Source organism: Sylvia atricapilla, chromosome 6 (assembly GCF_009819655.1).
Source record: "Sylvia atricapilla isolate bSylAtr1 chromosome 6, bSylAtr1.pri, whole genome shotgun sequence".
NCBI lineage: Eukaryota > Metazoa > Chordata > Aves > Passeriformes > Sylviidae > Sylvia > Sylvia atricapilla.
In genome coordinates this window covers 61,436,484-61,457,242 of record NC_089145.1, presented here as the reverse complement: position 1 = coordinate 61,457,242, position 20,759 = coordinate 61,436,484, and the positions used below count along the sequence as shown (strand labels likewise).

Here is a 20,759-nt window from a genome sequence, read left to right as displayed (position 1 = left end):
AAGGGATTGTGTTCATTGGGCTTTTGCTGTGCACTTTTTAATAACTTATCACTGGCTATATATTACTCTAAACATAAATGGCAAAGATGCCTTGTATTTTTCTAGAAATTGTTATCCTTAATTTTGTTATGTATTTATAGATAAGAGTATTAAGCTTTTGCTGTATAAATTCATATGCTGTATCAACTTTGTGCAAAAAATTTAATTTAGTTTATAAACTTTTTACAGAAATACATATTGCAAGAAAGCTGGGACTGCTGCTATCTGTCTTCATATCTCATAACACAGAAGTCCTTTTAGGATGTCCTACATATAGCATAGCTTGAGTAAGTTGTATGTGATGCTTCCTAACTGTATTATCTTAAATTCCAAATCATTCTCAAATAATATGGGTATTATTTTTTACAAATATTTTAATTTGAATAAGTCAATATCAAAGTTTTAGTCACTGTTCATATTAGGTAATATGCTAGATAAATAATCGGAATACAAATTGTGTGCTAGCTGGTAGAATCACATTTTCCCTCCTACTTTGCTTTTGCAAAGAAATAGGCAGTTTTAACTCGTGTCATTCATCTGACAAAAAGCAGGTTTGCATCCTTGAGCCACTGAGAGCCACAGAGGTAAGTGTCCCCATATTTCCATTTCACAGGACTGGAAATGCCCCGTGACCTGCCCCATTCACACACTCCTATTGTACTCAGGGAATACAGAAAATCCTTTTTCAAGACACAACGTTTATGTGCCAGCAAGCATTTGTGAGCAGTTTCTATGTGAGAAAAACACTGGTGTGGAGTGTGCAGTGAGAAGGCAGATTTGGAGGAGGAACAGCATGGCCAAGGGTGGCACACACGGGTTGAAGCTCTGGTTGTTAAACAAGGTAAATAAAGTAAAATAAGTAAAATAAGATAAGTAAAGCCACAGCCAAGGGTTCAGTTCCACACTGACAGACCAAGCAGTACAAAGAGCACGAAGAGAGCTGCAGTTATGCAAACTCCAGTGGGAAAAACTGGCAGATTTAGGGCTGTCAGTCAAGAATTCAGTCTGCAGGGGATCGATGCTGTTCTCTTGTGAGACTAATGGAAACCATGGGAAAGGGACTGGACTATTAACAGGTCCCTTCCAACTGACACCACTTTGTGATTTTCTATGCTGTATTTCACTGAACAGTACTCAGATGCAGGGGGCCTCAGATTTGCAATCCCAGTCCTGATGACATACCACATTTAAAAAAACCCAAATTATTAGGATTCCTTAATTTAGAAAAGAGTAGAAAACTCTGAGCCTAGGGGGTTTAGGTACCCAACTGTAACTCCTGTTCTGTTTTGAATTTTACATCAAAGACTAGTTAACACAGTTCAAAACTCATCCTTCCCACTCAGAGCAATCTAAATTCACTAAGTTTTATTAATTCACTGTCCTAAATAAACTGAAATCCCTTTTTGTACCATGGAAACTTCCAGGAAGAGCTACAACCAACAGCCAGGCTTTGATTAGGACACGTGCCTGAGCACTGGGAGCATTCCCTGCCACAAGATCTTTCCTGGCTAAATTCTCCACTCACAGGTATTTTATAACAAAGGAGTATCACTTCCTTTGTCATTGGCAGTGTGTTTTTCACAGTCTTAGAAGGAAATTCAGGCCAATGTCTCTGATTTTGCTTACAAATTTTCTGCACCTCGAATTTTGCACCTTGCACAAACCTTAGGCATTGAGGGCCTCTCTTCAGCATGAATCACCTTGTATATACAGCTCTTCACAGCTATTTCTATCTCTGACAAGTGCAGCATGTATGAAAAGCAGGTCTAGGAAGGAAGGTCAGTAAACTGCAGAGAAATTTCCATACAGCCACACCTGCAGCCTGGCAGCAAAAACCTTTTACTTATATCCTTAATATACTTATATCCTTAATCCTTTACTTATATCCTTATATCCAAAAACCTTAATTATATCCTTCAGGAGAATGCAGAATGGGTCTCAGAGGTTGACCCACCTTTATTATCGTTATGAAACTATTAATATTGAATCAGCAGGGAACGAGAAAGACCCAAAAGAAAGATGGTCCTAACATTTTTAAGAGACAGTAGTCACTTTAAAAGCACTGTGCCTTTTAAAATTAATGTTAATAAAGAGCTGTGCAGAAACAAGCCAAAATCAATTGCATCAGAAATCAACAATTATAATTCTCTACAACTTACAAAGCAATTTTGAAATGGGAAGAGAGAAAGAAGAACAGGGTTGGATTTTTTGGCACATTAGTACAGTCTCATCAGAACAGTAGATTCTCCTATAAATATCTTAATTACTTCCATTTGCATTTCATATTAGTGTTGTCATGTAAGCCTTCCCTTCTCTGAGCCATGGCCCCATAAAATACAGTATTTTTACCTTCCCTGTTCTGAAGAAGAGAAGTGGGGACAACTCTTATGCCTTGCTTTTCTTTCCTTATGAGGCAACTCTCAATATCACTGCCTAGCTCCACCAATTTTGTCAGCACTTTCCTTCCTTTAATAGCCTGAAGGGTAAGTCAGCTCCAGGAAGCATCAAAACCAAGAAAATGACAAAAATTTTCTCTGTTCCATGCAAGTGTCACAGAAGGCCTGAGCACACTGTCAGAGATGAACAACTCTATTCTTAAACAAACTGCCTGAAACCTGGGGCCTTAAATCCTCAGTCTAATAAAATCAATGGCTTTTGTTTGGGGCTGGGACAGTAAACCTAAGTGTATCTTTGGGAGGTGGAGGCAGACCGTGGCTGCATGTCCTGTGATCACCAAACAGTCATCCAAACAGGGACACCAAACACGTGGGAACTTGCAGTGACCAGAGTTATAACTGAAGTATCAGCACTTTTCAGTCATGTATGTCCGTTAACTGAAGAACACATTCTCTTCCCTCATTGGCCTCAAAAATTTGGCCTCGAGCTTCAGCTGAGGAAAGAATAAGTTCTGAAAACTTGCTGTCTGTGATTAAATCCCAAGTTTTAATCTCCGCTTTGAAGCCAACGACCACCTTAAATTTAATCGCGTTAGGATCAAAATTTCTTTCCCTTTCCAACACTCAAGTCTGGTTAGTGAAGTGTCCTTGATCATCAGCTGCTTTCATGAAATGAAGGGTATTTATTGTTCCATTACTCTGTAATTTGTTTACATCCATCTGCATCTATACGGAAGCAAACATTGTGTCCTATTTGTCTCTGCACTGAGAGAGACAATGTAAAGGTTCCGTGTAAGGGCAGGAGGCTCAGCTGCTGTCCGGCCCTCCCGGGATGATGCAGGGCAGGCTCAGGCTTTGCCCAGGCAGCAGCAGCAGCAGCTCCCCGCTGCCAAGGCTCATGCTGCAGGCACTCTCCTGGGAGCCGCCGCTGCCAGCTCCAGCAGACCCTGAGCCCCGGGGCAGAACTGAACCTGCAGCCGGACCCCACACTGCACCGCTTCCCATGGCACCAGCACGGGAATCCTGCCCTGCAGCCGGACCCACACTGCACCACTTCCCATGGCACCAGCACGGGAATCCTGCCCTGCAGCCGGACCCCACACTGCACCACTTCCCATGGCACCAGCATCCTGCCCTGCAGCCGGACCCCACACTGCACCACTTCCCATGGCACCAGCATCCTGCCCTGCAGCCGGACCCCACACTGCACCACTTCCCATGGCACCAGCATCCTGCCCTGCAGCCGGACCCCACACTGCACCACTTCCCATGGCACCAGCACGGGAATCCTGCCCTGCAGCTGGAGCCCACACTGCACCACTTCCCAGGGCACCAGATCCTGCCCTGCAGCTGACCCCACACTGCACCACTTCCCAAGGCACCAGCATCCTGCCCTGCAGCCGGACCCCACACTGCACCACTTCCCATGGCACCAGCACGGGAATACTGCCCTGCAGCCGGACCCCACACTGCACCACTTCCCAAGGCACCAGCACGGCAATCCTGCCCTGCAGCCGGACCCCACACTGCACCACTTCCCAAGGCACCAGATCCTGCCCTGCAGCCGGACCCCACACTGCACCACTTCCCATGGCACCAGCACGGCAATCCTGCCCTGCTGCCTTTGCTGGCAAATGTTACCTAAACTTTTCCAACCTCTGCTGAGGTTCACACACGGCCTTTACTACTGAAGGGCAATCGCAGTACGGCAGGATGGAAGCAAAGGGATATAAAAGTATTTTTCTGCCCTGGTGGATGTGATCAGATTACAAGTATGATAAACAATTCTCTGCCAAAGAATGCAAGCTAGAGACAACAAGAAGTCAAAAGGTTGAGAAAAAGACTGGCAAGATTTAGGAAAAATATTTTAAATTAGATGGGAAAATCACAGAAATTACTAACTTAGCACTACTTCCAAACTTTTGGTACGTTCCAAATCAAACAAACTGTATAATTAAAATAGTAATTTTTTTCAAATGAAAAGCAAATTCACAATTATGTCGTTTCTGAAATTCTTTTGACACCTTTGGGTGTTTTAAGAATGCATTACTTGTTCAGAAAAGGCAGATAGGAAAACAGCTTTCTCTCATCTAAACACTAAATTAGGTGAGAGACACAAATTTGTTGAACTAATTCTGGTGAGGACTAGGAGCCAGTTTAGAAAAAACCCAGACCTGTCTGGCACAGCGTGTTGGTAGCAAATTTATCAACAAGGAATTTACTCCCCAATGGTCAGATTCGCTCAAATCTGAACAGAGACTAGAGAAACACAATTAGGAGAAAGTGACAGTGATCAGTTGCTTCTGTTAAGCCCAAATACCTGCCAAAAAAAGAAAGGTTTCTGACAGAATATAATGCATGTGCACCATGGAAACTGTCAGGTCAGTCAAACTGGGAAAAATATTTCCAGCCTCTAAGAAATTCTTCTGTATGGCATTTGTCAGCTCAATCTTTACAGAAAACTGTTTATTAAGATCAGCAGTCAGTCCCCTGGGTTATGTCAGGCAAGGGAGACACATCAGTCATTCAGGAAGCCAACACACAGCTCCTGTTTCTGCAAACATCTACCCCAGCAATGAGGAGGTATCAGTATTTTAAAAAGACTTGCCATCATTAAGGTGCAACAGCACTTCTAACACCAGAAAACTCCAGCAGAGGGAATCCAGGGGAAAGCTCTGGCTACCAGCCAGCCCACCCAAAGCTCAGGGCACGTCAGACAGAGCCATGGTTCAACCCCAACGCAGCAGCACAGCAGCTGCACGCCCTTCCAAGAGGTTCTGCTTTTGAGCTCTGGCCCCAGCCGCCCACCACCCTTCTCCTGCCCAAGGGCTGAGCTGCAGCAGCTGGTCTGCAGTGCCAGCAGCCTCCTCCCTGCCTCCTGCACACACCTACAGCCTCTCTGCTTTCCTCCCAGCCACTGCTGGGATTCCAGAGAAGGAAGAGCTCTTTATTCCCACTGCAAGTCTCCCAAGAGCTTAGATGCAAGATGCCCCTAATTAAACAGCTCTCTCTTTAGAAAGAAAAGCCCCACATATAAATGAAGATACAAATGAAGAAACAGATACCCACCCGTTTCAAGGTAAAAAGGAGCAACTGGGAAGATATCTGAAACAATAGAAAAAAAGGTGCTTAAAAGAGGCCATGAAGCCAGCCACCACAACGCTACTCAAGAATAAAATCTCCTTGGGCAGCTCTCCTTTCATGAGGGAAAACCACATCCTCTTGGCCAGCTGCTGTGCATGAACAAACCCCCAGCAGCCATCAGGTGTGGTGTGAGAAGTGCCCAGATGCAACTGGCCACTGCAGGTGCCCTAGGATCAGTGACAACTCCCCAACAGCCAAGCCAAGGTGAGGGGGACACACAGCTCAGGGAACACCTCGAGGATACGTGACCAACACTGGGCAGCACCACGCTGTCTGAAGGCACAGAGGGCAGCAGCTCTCTGCCCTGCCTCCTCAGAGCCTGCTCTGGCCAGGCCAGAAGGGCCAGCCCAGCAACTTATCCACCCATGGCACATGGGCCACCAAGCTCAGGAAGTCACCCTCAACTCCAACCAGCTGGAACATGACACAGCCTTCCAGGAGGAAGAGGCAAGAGGGAGGACTAACAAGCAAGCAGATTGCTTTACATAATCAACTCAAAGTTTGTTTCTGTATTAAAGATTAAAAACAAACCAATACATTTTTATGACATTTTAAAGGTTTTTGTAGCTTGAACTATTTCTTATAAAAAATCTGTTACTAATTTGATCTGGGTAAAGCTCAAGGGTGTATATTCTCAAAGTATCAACAGAGCAAGTATGAAAATGGAACATCCTTAAACATTCTTGTTCATCCCAAAAGTAGCTTTTCAAAACGATTCTGAAGCTGCCTGCTTTTGTTGTATTTTCAAAAAAAGTTCTTGAAGGCAGAACATAAATACACGTGTGTGTATATACACACACTGCAGTGAGAAGCTGAGTGACATGGGGGACACATCTGGAGGACAGGTGTCCCCCAGAGGTGGCCAAGGCCCAGGAGCAGGTCCATGGAGCCCCCTGAGGTGTGCCAGGGGCAGGGGCTGGGGCAGTCCCCACTGGCAGCCCAGGCTGGCCACGGACAGCCCAGAGCAGCCCTGCCCAAGGGCTCGGGGCTGCTGCAGGGGGAGGCTGGACACGGCCCGGCCACGGCACTGCCAGCCCAGAGAGCCACACGTGTGCTGGGCTGCGGCCAGAGCCCCTGGGCAGCAGGGCCAGGGAGGGGACTGTGCCCCTCTGCTCTGCTCTGCACACAGCCCACTGCAGGGCTGCTGCAGCTCTGGGGCCAGCACAGCAAGGACAGGGACTGCTGGGGACTGCAGGGGCCACTCCAGCAGCAGGGCATGGAGCACATCTCCGGAGTGAGGAACAGGCTTTGGGCTAACCTAATGATGCCTTCCAGCAGCTGAAGGGAGCCTGTAACAGGAGACTGGAGAGGGACTTCTCACACGAGCATGTGGTGACAGGACAAGGGGAAACTGCTTCAAACCGAAAGAGAGCACATTAAATTGGATAGTAGAACAAACTTCTGCACTGTGGGTGGTGAGTGACTGGCACACAGGTTGCCCAGAGAAGCCAGAGATGCCCCATCCCTGGAAGTGCTGAAAGCCAGGTTGGATGGGGCAATAAAAAACCTGTTTAGTGGAAGCTGCCCCTGTCCATGGCGGGAGCAAGGCTTGGGACTAAACCATTTCCAATGTCCCTTCCATCCTTTCCAAGCCTTTCTATGAGTCTAAGACACCAGACTGGACAAAAATGGCAGGAGGCAGCTCTGTGAGCAAAGGGCTTTCCACTGATGTGAGATGGGAAGTGCTGGAGCAGAGTGCGATCAGTTTTGAAGTAAATTAAAGCACATGATAATAAGATCATGCCTGGACAGAATGTGCTATCAGTTTCAAAACAGATCAGCCTACAATAAGTGACATGGGTGGCCACAGAGTGCAGCTTCAAGCCCGCAGTTTTTTCACTTGGAAAATCTACCAATTTTCTCCTGGCAAATATATTTGTCTTCAGTATTCCTAAATCAGGGAAGGTTCTTAACCAGGGTTTATTCCACTCTTTTTGATGTGTATTTGCTATTTATGTGGACAGCACACTACTATTTATTTATAGTGGGTCACAGTCACCACTGATCTGCTGAAAACAGTTCCTACAATAAAAAGCAAGATGGAGACTAAGTCTGGTAACATCAATCACACCCTAAATGCTAAAAGCATTTTTAAACACATATTTTCCCATTCAGGTTCTGAGAACCAGTCCTTTGGGTCTCACAAAAGAGAAGTAAATCCTTTCATAAGCCGAGATGTTTTTGCTAAATAAAACCATTTCTTTCAGCACTATCATTCTCCCCACCACCAGAACTACAGCTCTTCCCCTCTAAAAACCTCAAAACCACCAAATACAGCATGTTATACCCCACAACAAATAAACTAAGACATAGGAGAAATTATTGGTAATATCCAATAATCGATGCCTCACTACAGCATTTCATCCACTTATGCACTGGTGAACTCAGATGATCATTAAGATTTCAATTAAGGAAAATAAGCAAATAGTTTTGGTTTTATCATTTCAATTTTAATACAACTTTAAAAAAAAAAAAAAAGGTAAATGTTATGCATGGTAATGTTTATTAAACAATCACATTTTATTTAAGCATTAAAATGCAGCAGTCTGGAAAAGCTGCCAGAAACAATGTTTGGCTTCAGAAAAGGCAATTATGAAATTACTTCCAATAAAATTCAAATACTCTCTTGTCTGTTGATTAGTTGAATGCTTTAGACTGGAAAGAACAAAAAGTGCAAATCAGCTGAATGTTACTTTCAAAAGTAAAGTCTTAGTGTCCTACAAGCAATTACTGGAAGGCCTTACCTCAATCTTCATGATAAAGGACAAAATTCTCCAATTCCTACACAATCATAATTTACTGTAACATTTCAAGCAACATTATTACTAAAACAAAATTAATTCCAAAATATAACTGCAGTATTCTGCCTACCATGAGCACCTCTTTCCTTTTTTTTTTTTTTAATATTTTTTTAAGTTCTAATTTGCTTGACATGAGATGGCATGAAATACATTCTTACTGGAAAACTGGAACCCTACATGGAACAATGCAGTTAAACCACTTATAGGAACATGTTCTAGCTTTAGTTAACTTATACCTAAATGTACTACTTTATATGAAAATCCTCATAATTGTGGTATTCTGTTTCTGCTGATACACTTTGAGCAAAGTGACTCATCACAGAACAGGTCAATGCTGACCTTCAATTTAGTTTTTTGTGCATCAACTTTATGGGAGGACTTGGGAAAGAAATGGACAAAGGTAAGATCTATGGGCAAATTTTAGGCATTTAGAATTTTTTTTTTCTAATTGAACACAACTATTCAGTGGCAGTTTGAAATAAAAAGAGAGTACCTTTCTGGCTCCTAAATCACTTCAGAATCACTTCAGATGCAAAGATAACACTGAGATGATCATCTTAGAAGGGCTGTAAGGATCCACTAGCAATTTTCAATTTGTTCTTGTAAAAAACCTTTGAGAACATTGTGGAAACATGTTCTTATAGGTGGGTCCTGCTGCTTGAAACTGAACAGTTGCTCAACATCCAGACAACTATTACAATCTTGCAAAAGCAAAGCAGCTTAGAAGCATAATAAACAAATGGTCATTTGGCTAAAAATTAAGACCTAATTTAGTAATTTGTAGAATGACTCTTTCAAACTGTGCAACACAAAATAATGTAGCCAACAGTAACATACAGGTACACCATTTAATATTTATTATATGCATTTTATATACATTATTTTTCAACAGCTGTACTTTTGCTATGTGGTACAATCTTAAAAATTTGCTGATTCATAGTTTGTAAAACAGAAACCTTACAAAACTCATCAAAACTCGCAAACTGATCAGAAAAGTTTTGTGGAAGACTAGAAAAAATACTTTTTTGTATTAATCATGCATTACACAAACAAAATTTTTAGTTACACCATAAACTGAAGCACATCTGAAAAATAAAATAAAAGCAGGGAATAACTAGTCAAAACACAGCAGATTTATGAATCTTGAATTAACTACTTTTGTATTCTATTTGAAATGCAAATAAAAATAATTTTCACTCCAAAGGTTCTGAAACAAGATTGGTTTTTTGGAATCGACTCCACTCCAGGTACTTAACCAGAGGAAAAAGAATTTCTTGGTTTGCAACTTTAGAATTATCAAATGTCCCATTTTCTCATCTATTTTTAGACTGTTCAAAGAGTGCCATAACAGATATACAGGGCCCTTTAACACACTACATAAAAGGATATAAAGACCAACAAAAAGTGAAATAAATAACAATAGGCCATTAGCAAGATGGGTAATCCTTGATAAATAAACTCGTAAATACAGTAAGATGTACAAAATATCACATAGTGATAGGATGCCAAGATTAATTTTTTTTTTTTTTTAAGAGTTCATTCAGGGGTGTTAACCCCTCTGTGTTTCATCTGAACACATTTTACAGTCCTTTATTGATGAAGACAGTTATGCAATGATGATGAATTAGCATCCTTAAGCAAGGACTTAGCTGAGCTGTATTAGGCAAAAGAAGGGAAGATTGTGGTTACACGGCAGCGGGTCAGTGAGATCTCTGTGTTTTAGGGTTCTATAATGCAGAAAAACATTATCAATACAATCTTGAGCACTGTTGTGACAGGCTAAATATATAAAAAGACTTATAAAAACTAGAATTTTATCCAAACATTTTGTGCAACTAATGCTAGAATATTTTAAGTTAAATTTCCTTTTCTTTAAAGCAAAATAAAAGTTTAAAAGGGGAATCTGTGGCATTCAACTGATAAACAGAAGATTACTAAGAGATGAAAAGAAAGCTACTCTTGGAGCTCACTTCCCCCCACAAGAGCACCACATTCCTAACCCTAAGGCAGCACACAGAGTCCAAAATAAAAGTCTTTTGTAAGATCAGACTCCACGTTTGCTTAAAGACACCTAAAGAACAGACATACGCTCAGTTCATATCCAGTCAAGGCTACAAATACTGGTTTTATTTTTTTTTTTTTTTTTGTATTTGTCCCCACCCCCCCCCCAAATACAGTAATTACAGTTAAATGAATGAGCCTGACATTGTTCAGGATGTGGTGACCTTTCACCAACTTCCACCTGCCCCACTTAAGAGCCTTCACCCAGGCAGATCAGATGTAGTGTCTTATTGGTAACCTTTTAATTGATGGCAGTGACGCATTCCCTCTTTTTTGTCCCAAACAGACCTGCTGTTATGATGCAGGTTTGTTCTGCTGTGTCACACAAAGACTTTGGCAAGGGCATCAGCTCCTGCACTGGCAATATATGCTTTTGATGGATGAAATGCTACATCATAAATTGATTCATCCAGCTTTTTCCTATGAGCTGTTATTTCTTGCACACATGTCTTGCTGTCCAAATTCCACAACCTAATGGAACAATCATGGCCTGTTCAGGAAAGAAAGAAAGGAAAAAAAGACAAAAAAGACAAGGTTATATTTGTCAGAAATTCAGTGCACCATAAATGCATAATTTATATAGAACATGAAAAAAAACCAAACCCTTACTTCCAGACATTAAATAGATTCCATTAGGATCTACAGCTAGACTCGTGACAGCATCCAAGTGAGCAACCATAGAATGGATCATTTTACCTACAAGAAAAATAAACAGTGAATTTCCTGTGAAGTACTGTTTACTTAAAAAAAAAATCAGCCCATTCCCCTTAAATGCAATATAAGATAACATGCTTATTTTGATTGCAGTAACATTTGAATGGTTCTATTCCATCAGAAATTATGAAGTTTCAATGCAGACTCTTGTATAAACGTAAGGGCAAGTGACACACAGCTCTCCAAAAGGTATTCCCATTGTAAGCAATCTTTTTATCTACTTGGCATCTCTACTGGCAGCAACACCAATGAAGACTAAAATGACTGGGTGAGAACCTCTGTCTCTTCACTGTCCCAGTAACTGAAGGTAGGGGAGTGCTGATGGCAAAACAAGACTTACTGAGACATATCAATGGTCCATCTATCTCTGTCATTGCTGGGAGAGGAAAAATAGAGCAACTACAGGTGGTACTTGCCCCAAATACTCCCCCAGCTTCTAACTGTTTGATTATGTCACAAACCAGAAGAGTTAACTCTGCACTCAACTACTCTTAATTCATTCCTTTACATTGACCCCTGTTCCAGGACTCTTAAAAACATCTTTTAGCACCTCATGATGGGAAGGAGCTCCAGCATGTTTATCTCCACAGAACCACTGCCCCTCTCCTGTTTTGAGCCTGTCACCTGCTGGGGACTAGCAACTGAACCTCATTCATGTGTTGAGAGAGAGCAAATTAATCCCTGTAAGACCATGACCAACATGAAGGAAATATATCAGCTTTGTTCAGCTGTTTGACTTCCTAAAGAATCTCAGCCTATTCAGTTTCTAAGATTCTTCCCCAAGAAGCTGAAAGCTACTGAAGATCTCTGATTCTCTTCCAAACCATTCTCTGAAACATACTAATTTGGATACATCCCTTTTGAGATAAGGGAGACTTCACTCAAAGTATTCATACAGAAGTATTTAAAATGTTCCCTTTTGCTTTTTGTTCCTCTCCCTCCTTCTAATACGCATTTTGCTACTCTGACTGCTAAGCAACAAACTAGTATTTTTATCCAACCTCTTATCCTAACTCCAAGGTTTTATTTGAATATGAACAGTCAGCCCAGTGATTACTATTTTATATTACACTGTTTATGTTTCCTTACATGTATCATTTCACATTTATCCACACGGAATTTCATGGGCCTGCTTTTATGTCTTTTAAGATCTCCAGTTCTTCCTCATCAGCCTTCACATTTAATAACCTGAATTAAGGAAAGTTAACTGCCAATGTACTGTTCCCTGTTCAGATGACTCACTATGCTCAACTACTGCTGATCCTCCAGGCCCACTGATATTTTATTCCACAAAAAGACCATTTACTCCTACCCTCTGTTTTCCACATGCAGATTTCTTTCCTTATTCTTTGTTTCTTTGAAGTAATAAATCTTAATCTCAGCACCATCAGCACAATGCATTTAATAACCACAATTCAAACACATATGTTCATGGCAGGTGAGAACTGAAAAAAAAGTCCAGCTTTTTTGACACAGAAACAAAAACTCCAGGAACACCATCCCCTACTAGAGCCAAACCAAACACACTTCAAACAGGGGTTTTGCATGTGCTTACTTAAAGTGAGCTTGATTTTTTTTTTTCTTCCAAGTTTGATAGGTAACATGTAGGAAGTGACAGGCAATGTCACAAATAGGAAGTTTAGGTTTGTTCTTACAATTATTTTAAGGTTTCTGTCATGAGAGACAGTGCAGCTTTCCAGATCCTTTTCTGTTTTATAAACCTCATCAACAAGTATAACACAGGATTTCATTACCACGATGAATTTAGGATTATTTCTTGCCCTAATAGGTACTAAATGATCTTTTTTACTCCTGAGACTTGAAAAATGTATCTGACACAAGCTTAGAGTTAAAAGCATGCGAATGATGAAAGATGGAACAAAGCAGGCACAGCCCATAAATCAGGAAAACTCTAAATTAAAGACCACTATCTTGTCCCTCACAACTCTCTCTGCCTGCTTTGAGAGTTTACTGACTTCTGAAGTCACAATTGTAACACTGAAGGTATTTTACAGAGAAGGTAGTGAGAAGATTTCATCTCAGAGATACCAAAAGTTCTATTTTGTGTAAGACTACATCCCTTCTAAGTTTTCTACAAATGGATTTTCCCTATGACATCCAGATTTCTTTAAACATATCCATATGTACAAATCAGGTTCTCTTTTATCCTTACCCGTTTTGTTGTCAAAAAATTTGATGTGTCTATCTTCATGTGCTGTAATAGTTACAGGAAGTGTGGGATGACTTACTACCTTGTTAATGTGATTATTTGATTGTACACCTGAGAACAAAATCAAAGGATATTCATCAGCCTTAAAGGAAATGTTCAAGTTAAAACCACAGTATCTTACCATTACACTTTATATGACCATATTATTTAATATTCTGTAATATTTAGACCAATGGATCTCTTAAGAAACAAAGTTTCTTGCTTTACAGGATGGGGCAAAGTGAGGTAGACTCTAGCCAAAGTACTGTAAGGTTAAAGCTTGCAAGTAGTTGACATCCATGAAAGATTCTTGAGAGGTAAAACCCAGCAAGTCCTGCAGGGCAGCACTAGCCAAGTAAAAAACAAACTGCAGCATGAGTAACATATGTTTAGCACACAGCTCTTACACCTCCACATCAAAAAATATTTAGTTTGGGAAAAAAAAAAAAAAAAAAAAAAGACAGAAGGACAGAGTGGTTTAGGTTGGAAGGGACACTTTCTACTAGACCAGAGAATCCAAGCAACTGAACTCAACCTAACTCTCTTATATTCTGTCATATATATCTTTGTGTCTTCAATTTCAACTTAAACAATGAATGGTTTAAATAAAATCTCTCTACAGAGAGTTTACAGAATACTCTTTAAAAAAAAAAAATCTTTCTTATCCTGGTATCTTAATTTCTGTGCTTCATTTTTCTTGATTCCATCTAAAAGTCTCTCTTCAAACTAGACTTTGCAGAAGATATCTGTAAGATAGCTTTTAAACAGTTTTGTAACTTGTGTTGAAGTCTGGAAGTTGAATTATTAAGTAAATTACACAACTCAGAGAGGAGAGGCAGATTCTCCCCTTGCACTATCCTTTTAGATCACATTTTATAGGAAGGAATGAGCAGAAACTGCAGGTTTTCCTTACAAAACACTTAAGGAGGTTCACAAAAAGAAGTCTCACCTATATAAAGTTTCATCAAATACATGCAATTAACTCCTGATGAGCTACCTCTCTGTAACACCTTATTTGCAGCAACTGGATTTCTAAAAAGTTCCACCAGAAACTGTGTTTAACCCCAACCTGTGCAGAATTCCCCACTGAACTAAATATTCTGTTTAACTCACCTATTATTCACCTACTTAGCTTAATATCCTCCATGTCAAGCCTATATAATAAAAGCTGTGGTTTAATAAACAAATCAGACAACTGAATCTTAAAAAATCTTAGAGAACAGTAACAGCTGCTTTCACTATCTCCAACTACTTTCAAATCCTGCAAATAGTCATAAAATGGCTTGGGTGGAAGGGACCTTTAAGATAATTTGTTCCAATCCCTCCTGCCACAGGTAAGACCACCATCCACTATATCAGGTTGTTTAAATCCACATTCAACCTGGCCTAGAACACTTCCCAGGGATGGAGCAGCCCAAAGTTCTCTGAGCACCCTGTGCCAGTGTCTCACCACTCTCACAGTAAAGAACTTCTCCCTAATACCTAATCTAAACCTACTCTCTCTCAGTTTGAAGCCATTCCCCTTGTCTTGTCACCACACACCACAAACATGTTCTTATCCAGGTTTCTTGTAGGCTCCTTTAGATCACAACAATATCTCCCAAGAACCTTCTCCAGACTGAACAACCCCAAGCCTTCCAGCCTGTTTTCCCAGGAGAGGTGCTCCAGCTCTGGGGCCATCACCATGGCCTTGCTCTGGACTCAGTCCAAAGGTCTGTGTCCTCCTCATGCTGGAGCCCCAGAGATGGACACAGCACTCCAGGCAGGATCTCACAGGAGCAGAATAGAGGGGTTAAAACACCTTTCTGTAGTGTTTGTTCCAAGTACCCTCAAGCATCTATCCATCTTTCAAACTGAAGAATGCAGCAGATGTGTAAATTTTTTTATTTACTACACCATACAACGAGGTCCCCTAATAAAACAACAGGTACCTCATTCCATACAGGTATTTATTACAGAAGACCTCTACTCACCAGATTCTACTTGTGATGAAAACATAACCACTGACTGGGATGTTTCTAAATCATAGATGACTGTGCTGCCAGTGTTAAAAGATGCCACCATATGAGCAGGGTCACAGCCTATAAAGTCGACTGATGTGGGTATTCCATGCTCTAGAAAGAGCAAAAAGTCTCTTTAGAAAGAACAAAACACTTTCAAAATTCCTGACAGTTTAAACATTTAAGGTCATACTTAAGTGAAGAGAAGATATTTGCTCTTTTCTTTAAAGTAATGCTACAGCACCATGATTATTTTATTACAAGTTATTCCTTTAGCTAGTTTGGATAAATGGAGATAATGAGCCTGGATACAGCATCAGCTGCCTCATACCAGATCTGCAAAACCACTGCCAAGAAACTTACCTTTCTCTCCATTGTAAGTGCAAATACAGGGAATTTTTTCTGGTGGGTTCCATAACCTAATAGTGCCATCTGCTGAACAAGAGAGTAAGTGATTCTTTACACCACTGTAAGCAAGACCCCAGACTGCATCTGCGTGAGCAATTAATGTGCCAGCTAGAACGTTTGGCTCTGGAAAAAAAAAATCAGAAAGGAAATCTTTTTAGTGAAGAAGCTTTAAGTATTTCTTGGACCTCAACATAAATTAAATTCCACATAAACCAGCTGTATTGTCCCCCCTGCCCTTCCTGTTTAAGCAACAGCTAAAATATTACACAAGTAGTTTTGCACAACCACTGCCATCTTTCTCAAAAAAAAAAAAAAAAAAAACCAAAAAACCAACCAAACAGTAAGACAAACAAACAAACAAAAAAAATCCTACCGAACTAAACCAACCAACAAAAAAACCCTCACAAACAAGTATATCCCCTTTTCCAGAATTAGACACTCTTGTTACCACCTCATCTCTTATTTCTTCCTTCCAAATTCAACATGTTAAAGATGCTTGATCACAGCCCGTCCTCTGTACAAGGTGCAGAAAATCAGCTTTCCACTTAAATACTGGCTGCTCACTTTAACAGTTTTTACTCTGCTGACAAACAGGTGTGGTCTAAAACTCTCAAGCACAATAATAATTAAAAAAGGACTAATTTTTTCCTCTGAAGCTGGGAATCTTATTTTCATCTCCCTGGTGATAGTTGCCTTTTACAGAGGGTTTTAAAATCTATGCAGTTTTCCAAGCAGTTATCAGCTATTTGATTTTAGAGGCATCTAAAATTAAAGTTAGGGATGCAAGTCAGAAACACAGGACATAGAATCTGAGTTTTATAAATATCTCAATTTTCTGGAAAATTTCCATCAGAAGAAATAAATAATCATTAAGAAGTTGTAATTCTGGTTCATAATTTTTTGCTTCTCAAAAATATGTTATGATTTTTTTTTTGTCTTTACTGCATAAATCTCAGGAATTGCTAAGTCTCCCTATTACTGTTCTACACAAAATACAGCACCAGTGCAAGCAGGAATAAATAACTGATGTTAGCCACATATAAGTAGTTGAAAACACACAGCATAGCTGAGAAATGGCAGTGATATTTCACAAAAGCTCTAGAAAACAGATTAACATCAAGTGGAAAAATAATGAAGAAGACAACAACAGAAGTTGTCTGCCTTTTAACAGGTCCTTACCATAGGTATCATATGGATCCACACTAGGGCTAGGCATGTTCCACCACTGGATGGTTGCATCAATACCACCACTGAAACACTGTTCTCCATTGGAACTAATTGCCAATGACAATACAGGTCCACTAGTGAGAGACAGAGAAAAGAGATTATTGGGAATTGTCTACAGGACAGAAGTGAAAATCTGGCTATTCTCAAAGAAACATCTGGATTGGCTCAAGCAGTTAAGAACCCCATTAACTCCATTAAGAAAAAGACTATTATTAAAACATTTTTAAAGCCTCAACAAGTGATATCAACACGTATTAACATAATCCTAACTAATTAAAACTACGCCAACTGAAGCAATTCAACCACCACTGCATTTCTCAGAAGCAATAGTAACTAAAACCTACAAAAGGTGAGTTTTTACAGTGTGTCTATGCCAACCTAACAGCAGCTGTGCAGAGAGAGGTGGCTGCAGCCCTCATCCCTGGCAACTGTTTTCTCATCCTACTTTTAGGAACAGGGAACTAGTTCAGAGAAATGATCCTAAAAACTGTACCTTTTGGCCAAAGTTAGACTCCTACTGGTTTAACTTCTTCAACCTGCCTGCTGTGATACCACACAAGCACAAGTTGTAGCCCAAATAAAGAAACAGGTCTCCTACTATGGACACACTACCACCACCACAGGCTTAACTGTACTCTAAAACCATGTGCCCAAAATCAGGCTCCTGGGTGATCTGATGCTCATGATATGAATGAGTGCAGCTAAACAAACTAGAATTATGTATTTGAAGATGTTGAAAAGGAAGACTACTGGTTGAATCCACCAATACATTAAATGAAGAATAAGGATGGGCAGAAAGGTAATATTGCTTAGTAACTGCCTGAGGGGGATAAACAGTAAAATTATTTTGTTTCCTCACACACAGGGTGAGGATTAGCTCTCTATCAGAATTTCCCCAAACTTTACCTTTTGGTATTCACTAACAAACACACAAATAACAGGTTCAATTTGGACAGAGATCTGGAGAATTCAACTCGTCAGTGACCCTCTTATCACTCAAAAGAACTTGTATTTCACAAGGACAAATTGGTCACCCAGTCCTGGGGAAGAGTGTTTTATGCCTTAGATAATAAATGAGAAACTAAGACATTATGTTCTATCATGTGGTGTAAGGCAAGGAGAGGGTGATAAGAGCATGTGTAAATTTCCTAATATAAATTATGAATTCATTTTCTGTTTTGCTGTTTCTGAGGCCAGCACAAGAATTTACCTAATTCCACACTTATCAAAGAACCCTCTTAAAGCTTACCTGCTAACTGGGTTGGAGGGTGGATCTTTACTTATGTAAGCAAAATACTACTCTGGCTATCAACTGTGTGTTTTGATCTTGCCTTCTTATTGAAAGAAAGCAGAATTCAAAAATAGCAAGTGAAACTCAGGCAGTAATAAAGCAGTTAATACAAACTGAAAAATCATTAAGTCAGACCTGTATTTGAAGCTACTAGCCAAGACCATCCTCTACCTTACTCATCTTTTCCACATACTACATATAAATCCACAGTCCAAGACACGTCTTAGGTGATTTCATTATCATCATCTATAATCACTCCTTTCCACTACAACTAATCAAATTTGCCACTTTCTTGTTCTTGTTCTCATGGACTCTGCAATTCCTGACAGGGACTTGGTATTAAGCTGCTCTACAAAGTATAATGTGCCTTGTCTAAACAACGTAAAGATGGTATAATTTGAGTCTTTTACACTGAAGGTTTTTATCAATACATGAGATAACGACAGTATATTCATCAGCCATGAATAATGTCAAACACTCACATGTGGGCCCTAAATGTGTAGATGGGTTCTACATCTAAAGAGGCACTCCTGAAAGAAAAAGAAGAGTTATTATACCACATGAAATCTCGCCTGAAAACCCCCGAAAATATCAGAGTTTAATCACTTTCAAAGGCATTTCAAACACAACTGACGTTTTATAAAAACCCATATACTTGCTTTTTGGCAGGAACCGTTTTCTGCAAATTCCAGAGTTTGAGAGTATGGTCCTCAGAGGCTGTAACCAGCACAGGCTCTACAGGATGAAAAGCTAATGCGCGCACTCCGTCAAAGTGACTGCGTAGCGTATACTTGGGGTTCCAGGTCTTCCTGAAGGCATCTTTATTAGCTGGCAACTTCAAAGAGAAAAGGAAAGCACTGCTTTTATCTTGGATTTTAAAATAAAATATTTTATATATATATCCCATCATATCTTTAGAAAACAGCCTATGCTTGATTCAGCTAATATATATGCAACTTTAAATCTGCATTTATCTATCGGTTTATCTATATACATCTACAACCACATCTGGCCAGTTAGACAATCTGCAAAATTTTTCTGTTCTAACAGTTTCCTTTGACCCAGGCTGGAATTATATATAATGTTGAACACCCAGAAGACTTGATTTTCAAAACCGATTTTAATCCTTTTGTGCAATGACACTAATTCTTCTTCCTTGCAGAAAGAGAAAGGTTTCATTGTGTATCATGTTGTCTGCACTCCACAAAGAGACTACAGCCATCAAAAGGTCATTTATCACTTAAACACAATAAAAATTAACTTGAAGTGTTTGGTGAGTGATCTTCCTCAGATGAGTAACTTGACTGAGATTGACAGGAAACATTCTTGAACACTTCTACAGGTGAAGTTATGTACACAGAAACAGCTAATCAAAATTTCAATACACATTTGTCATGATTTTAAACATAACATTGTTAAACAAAACATAAAAATATGTTTAAAAAGTTTAAATATGTTTAAAAGTTTAAACATATTTGTGAGATAATAATTTAGCTTTGTGAAGCAATATATGCAAACTATACACTTATATACTGTGAACATCTAATTTGTACTCTTAACCTATAGACTGTTAGGCTAAAAAACAATAATTACAGCTGCTTAATATTAATTACAGGTAACTCAGGAGAGTTACCAGAAAAATCCAAGCCCTTCTAGTGATTGCAAGAGACTAATTTATGGCTCAGAATATAATTTACATTTATTCAACAAGCAGACCTTTAAAAGAAATAACATGGGTTTATCTGAGTACTTCTCTCTTCCCCTAAAGGCAGTTCAGAAAACTGATGTGAATTAGATGAACAAAATAAGCAAACTAAGAATGAAGGGAAATTAATTGTATCCTTTGTTTTACACACTATCTATTCAGCATGTCATTGTTAAAGCATGTTTCCTGACTGCAGGCCAGAACAGCTTGACATCTCAAACGAATTTCAGCAACACTAATAAGAAATTAAAATCTCCCATAGCTAATCCAATCTTACTACCTTTTATCTGTGAGGACTGAAAATAATCAGATCACAGATGCAGTACCATGTACTGCATTAAGTATTTCTGGACCAAGTCTATAACCTGGAGTGAATTATCACTACTCACTCAATCCAAATTCAATTCTAGCTAACATGCAAAGAGGTTCAGACAATAAAATTCACTGTTCTGAGTTACAGATGTGCAGACATCTGCTTTTCCATTATATTACTGTAAATTTCTGACCTAAGTGCAAACTTTACCTAATTCCAATCAAGTCACAGACACATAACCTGAATTTTTAGGGTTTTTTAAATACCAACCAAGAAATACACATAATAAAAGAGCATTTTGTCTGCAATCTTCCTACTTCAGAGTGCACTGAATACTGCAATATTTTTACTGAGATTTAAGCTATTAATCACTACACTGCATATTATATACAAGCTTCATAAAAAGAATTATCTTTTGTTTGAGGAAACAGAGTAGAGTGGAATTCTGGAG

General features: G+C 39.7%; 1 protein-coding gene across 5 annotated transcripts in view; it reads right to left on the bottom strand.

Annotated features, from left to right (window-relative positions):
- Positions 1 to 8,063: 8,063 nt before the first annotated feature.
- Positions 8,064 to 20,759, bottom strand: part of STRN3 (striatin 3) — a 62,511-nt gene continuing 49,815 nt past the window's right edge. For all 5 annotated transcript variants that reach the window (XM_066322151.1, XM_066322152.1, XM_066322154.1 and 2 more), the window contains 8 exons: positions 18,950 to 19,125; positions 18,773 to 18,820; positions 16,952 to 17,073; positions 15,728 to 15,895; positions 15,338 to 15,478; positions 13,329 to 13,436; positions 11,051 to 11,137; positions 8,064 to 10,931 (listed from right to left, as the gene is read on the bottom strand). In XM_066322151.1, coding sequence (XP_066178248.1) covers positions 10,762 to 10,931; positions 11,051 to 11,137; positions 13,329 to 13,436; positions 15,338 to 15,478; positions 15,728 to 15,895; positions 16,952 to 17,073; positions 18,773 to 18,820; positions 18,950 to 19,125 — 1,020 coding nt within the window. In that variant the 3' untranslated portion in view covers positions 8,064 to 10,761. The remainder of the gene's footprint in view (positions 10,932 to 11,050; positions 11,138 to 13,328; positions 13,437 to 15,337; positions 15,479 to 15,727; positions 15,896 to 16,951; positions 17,074 to 18,772; positions 18,821 to 18,949; positions 19,126 to 20,759) is intronic.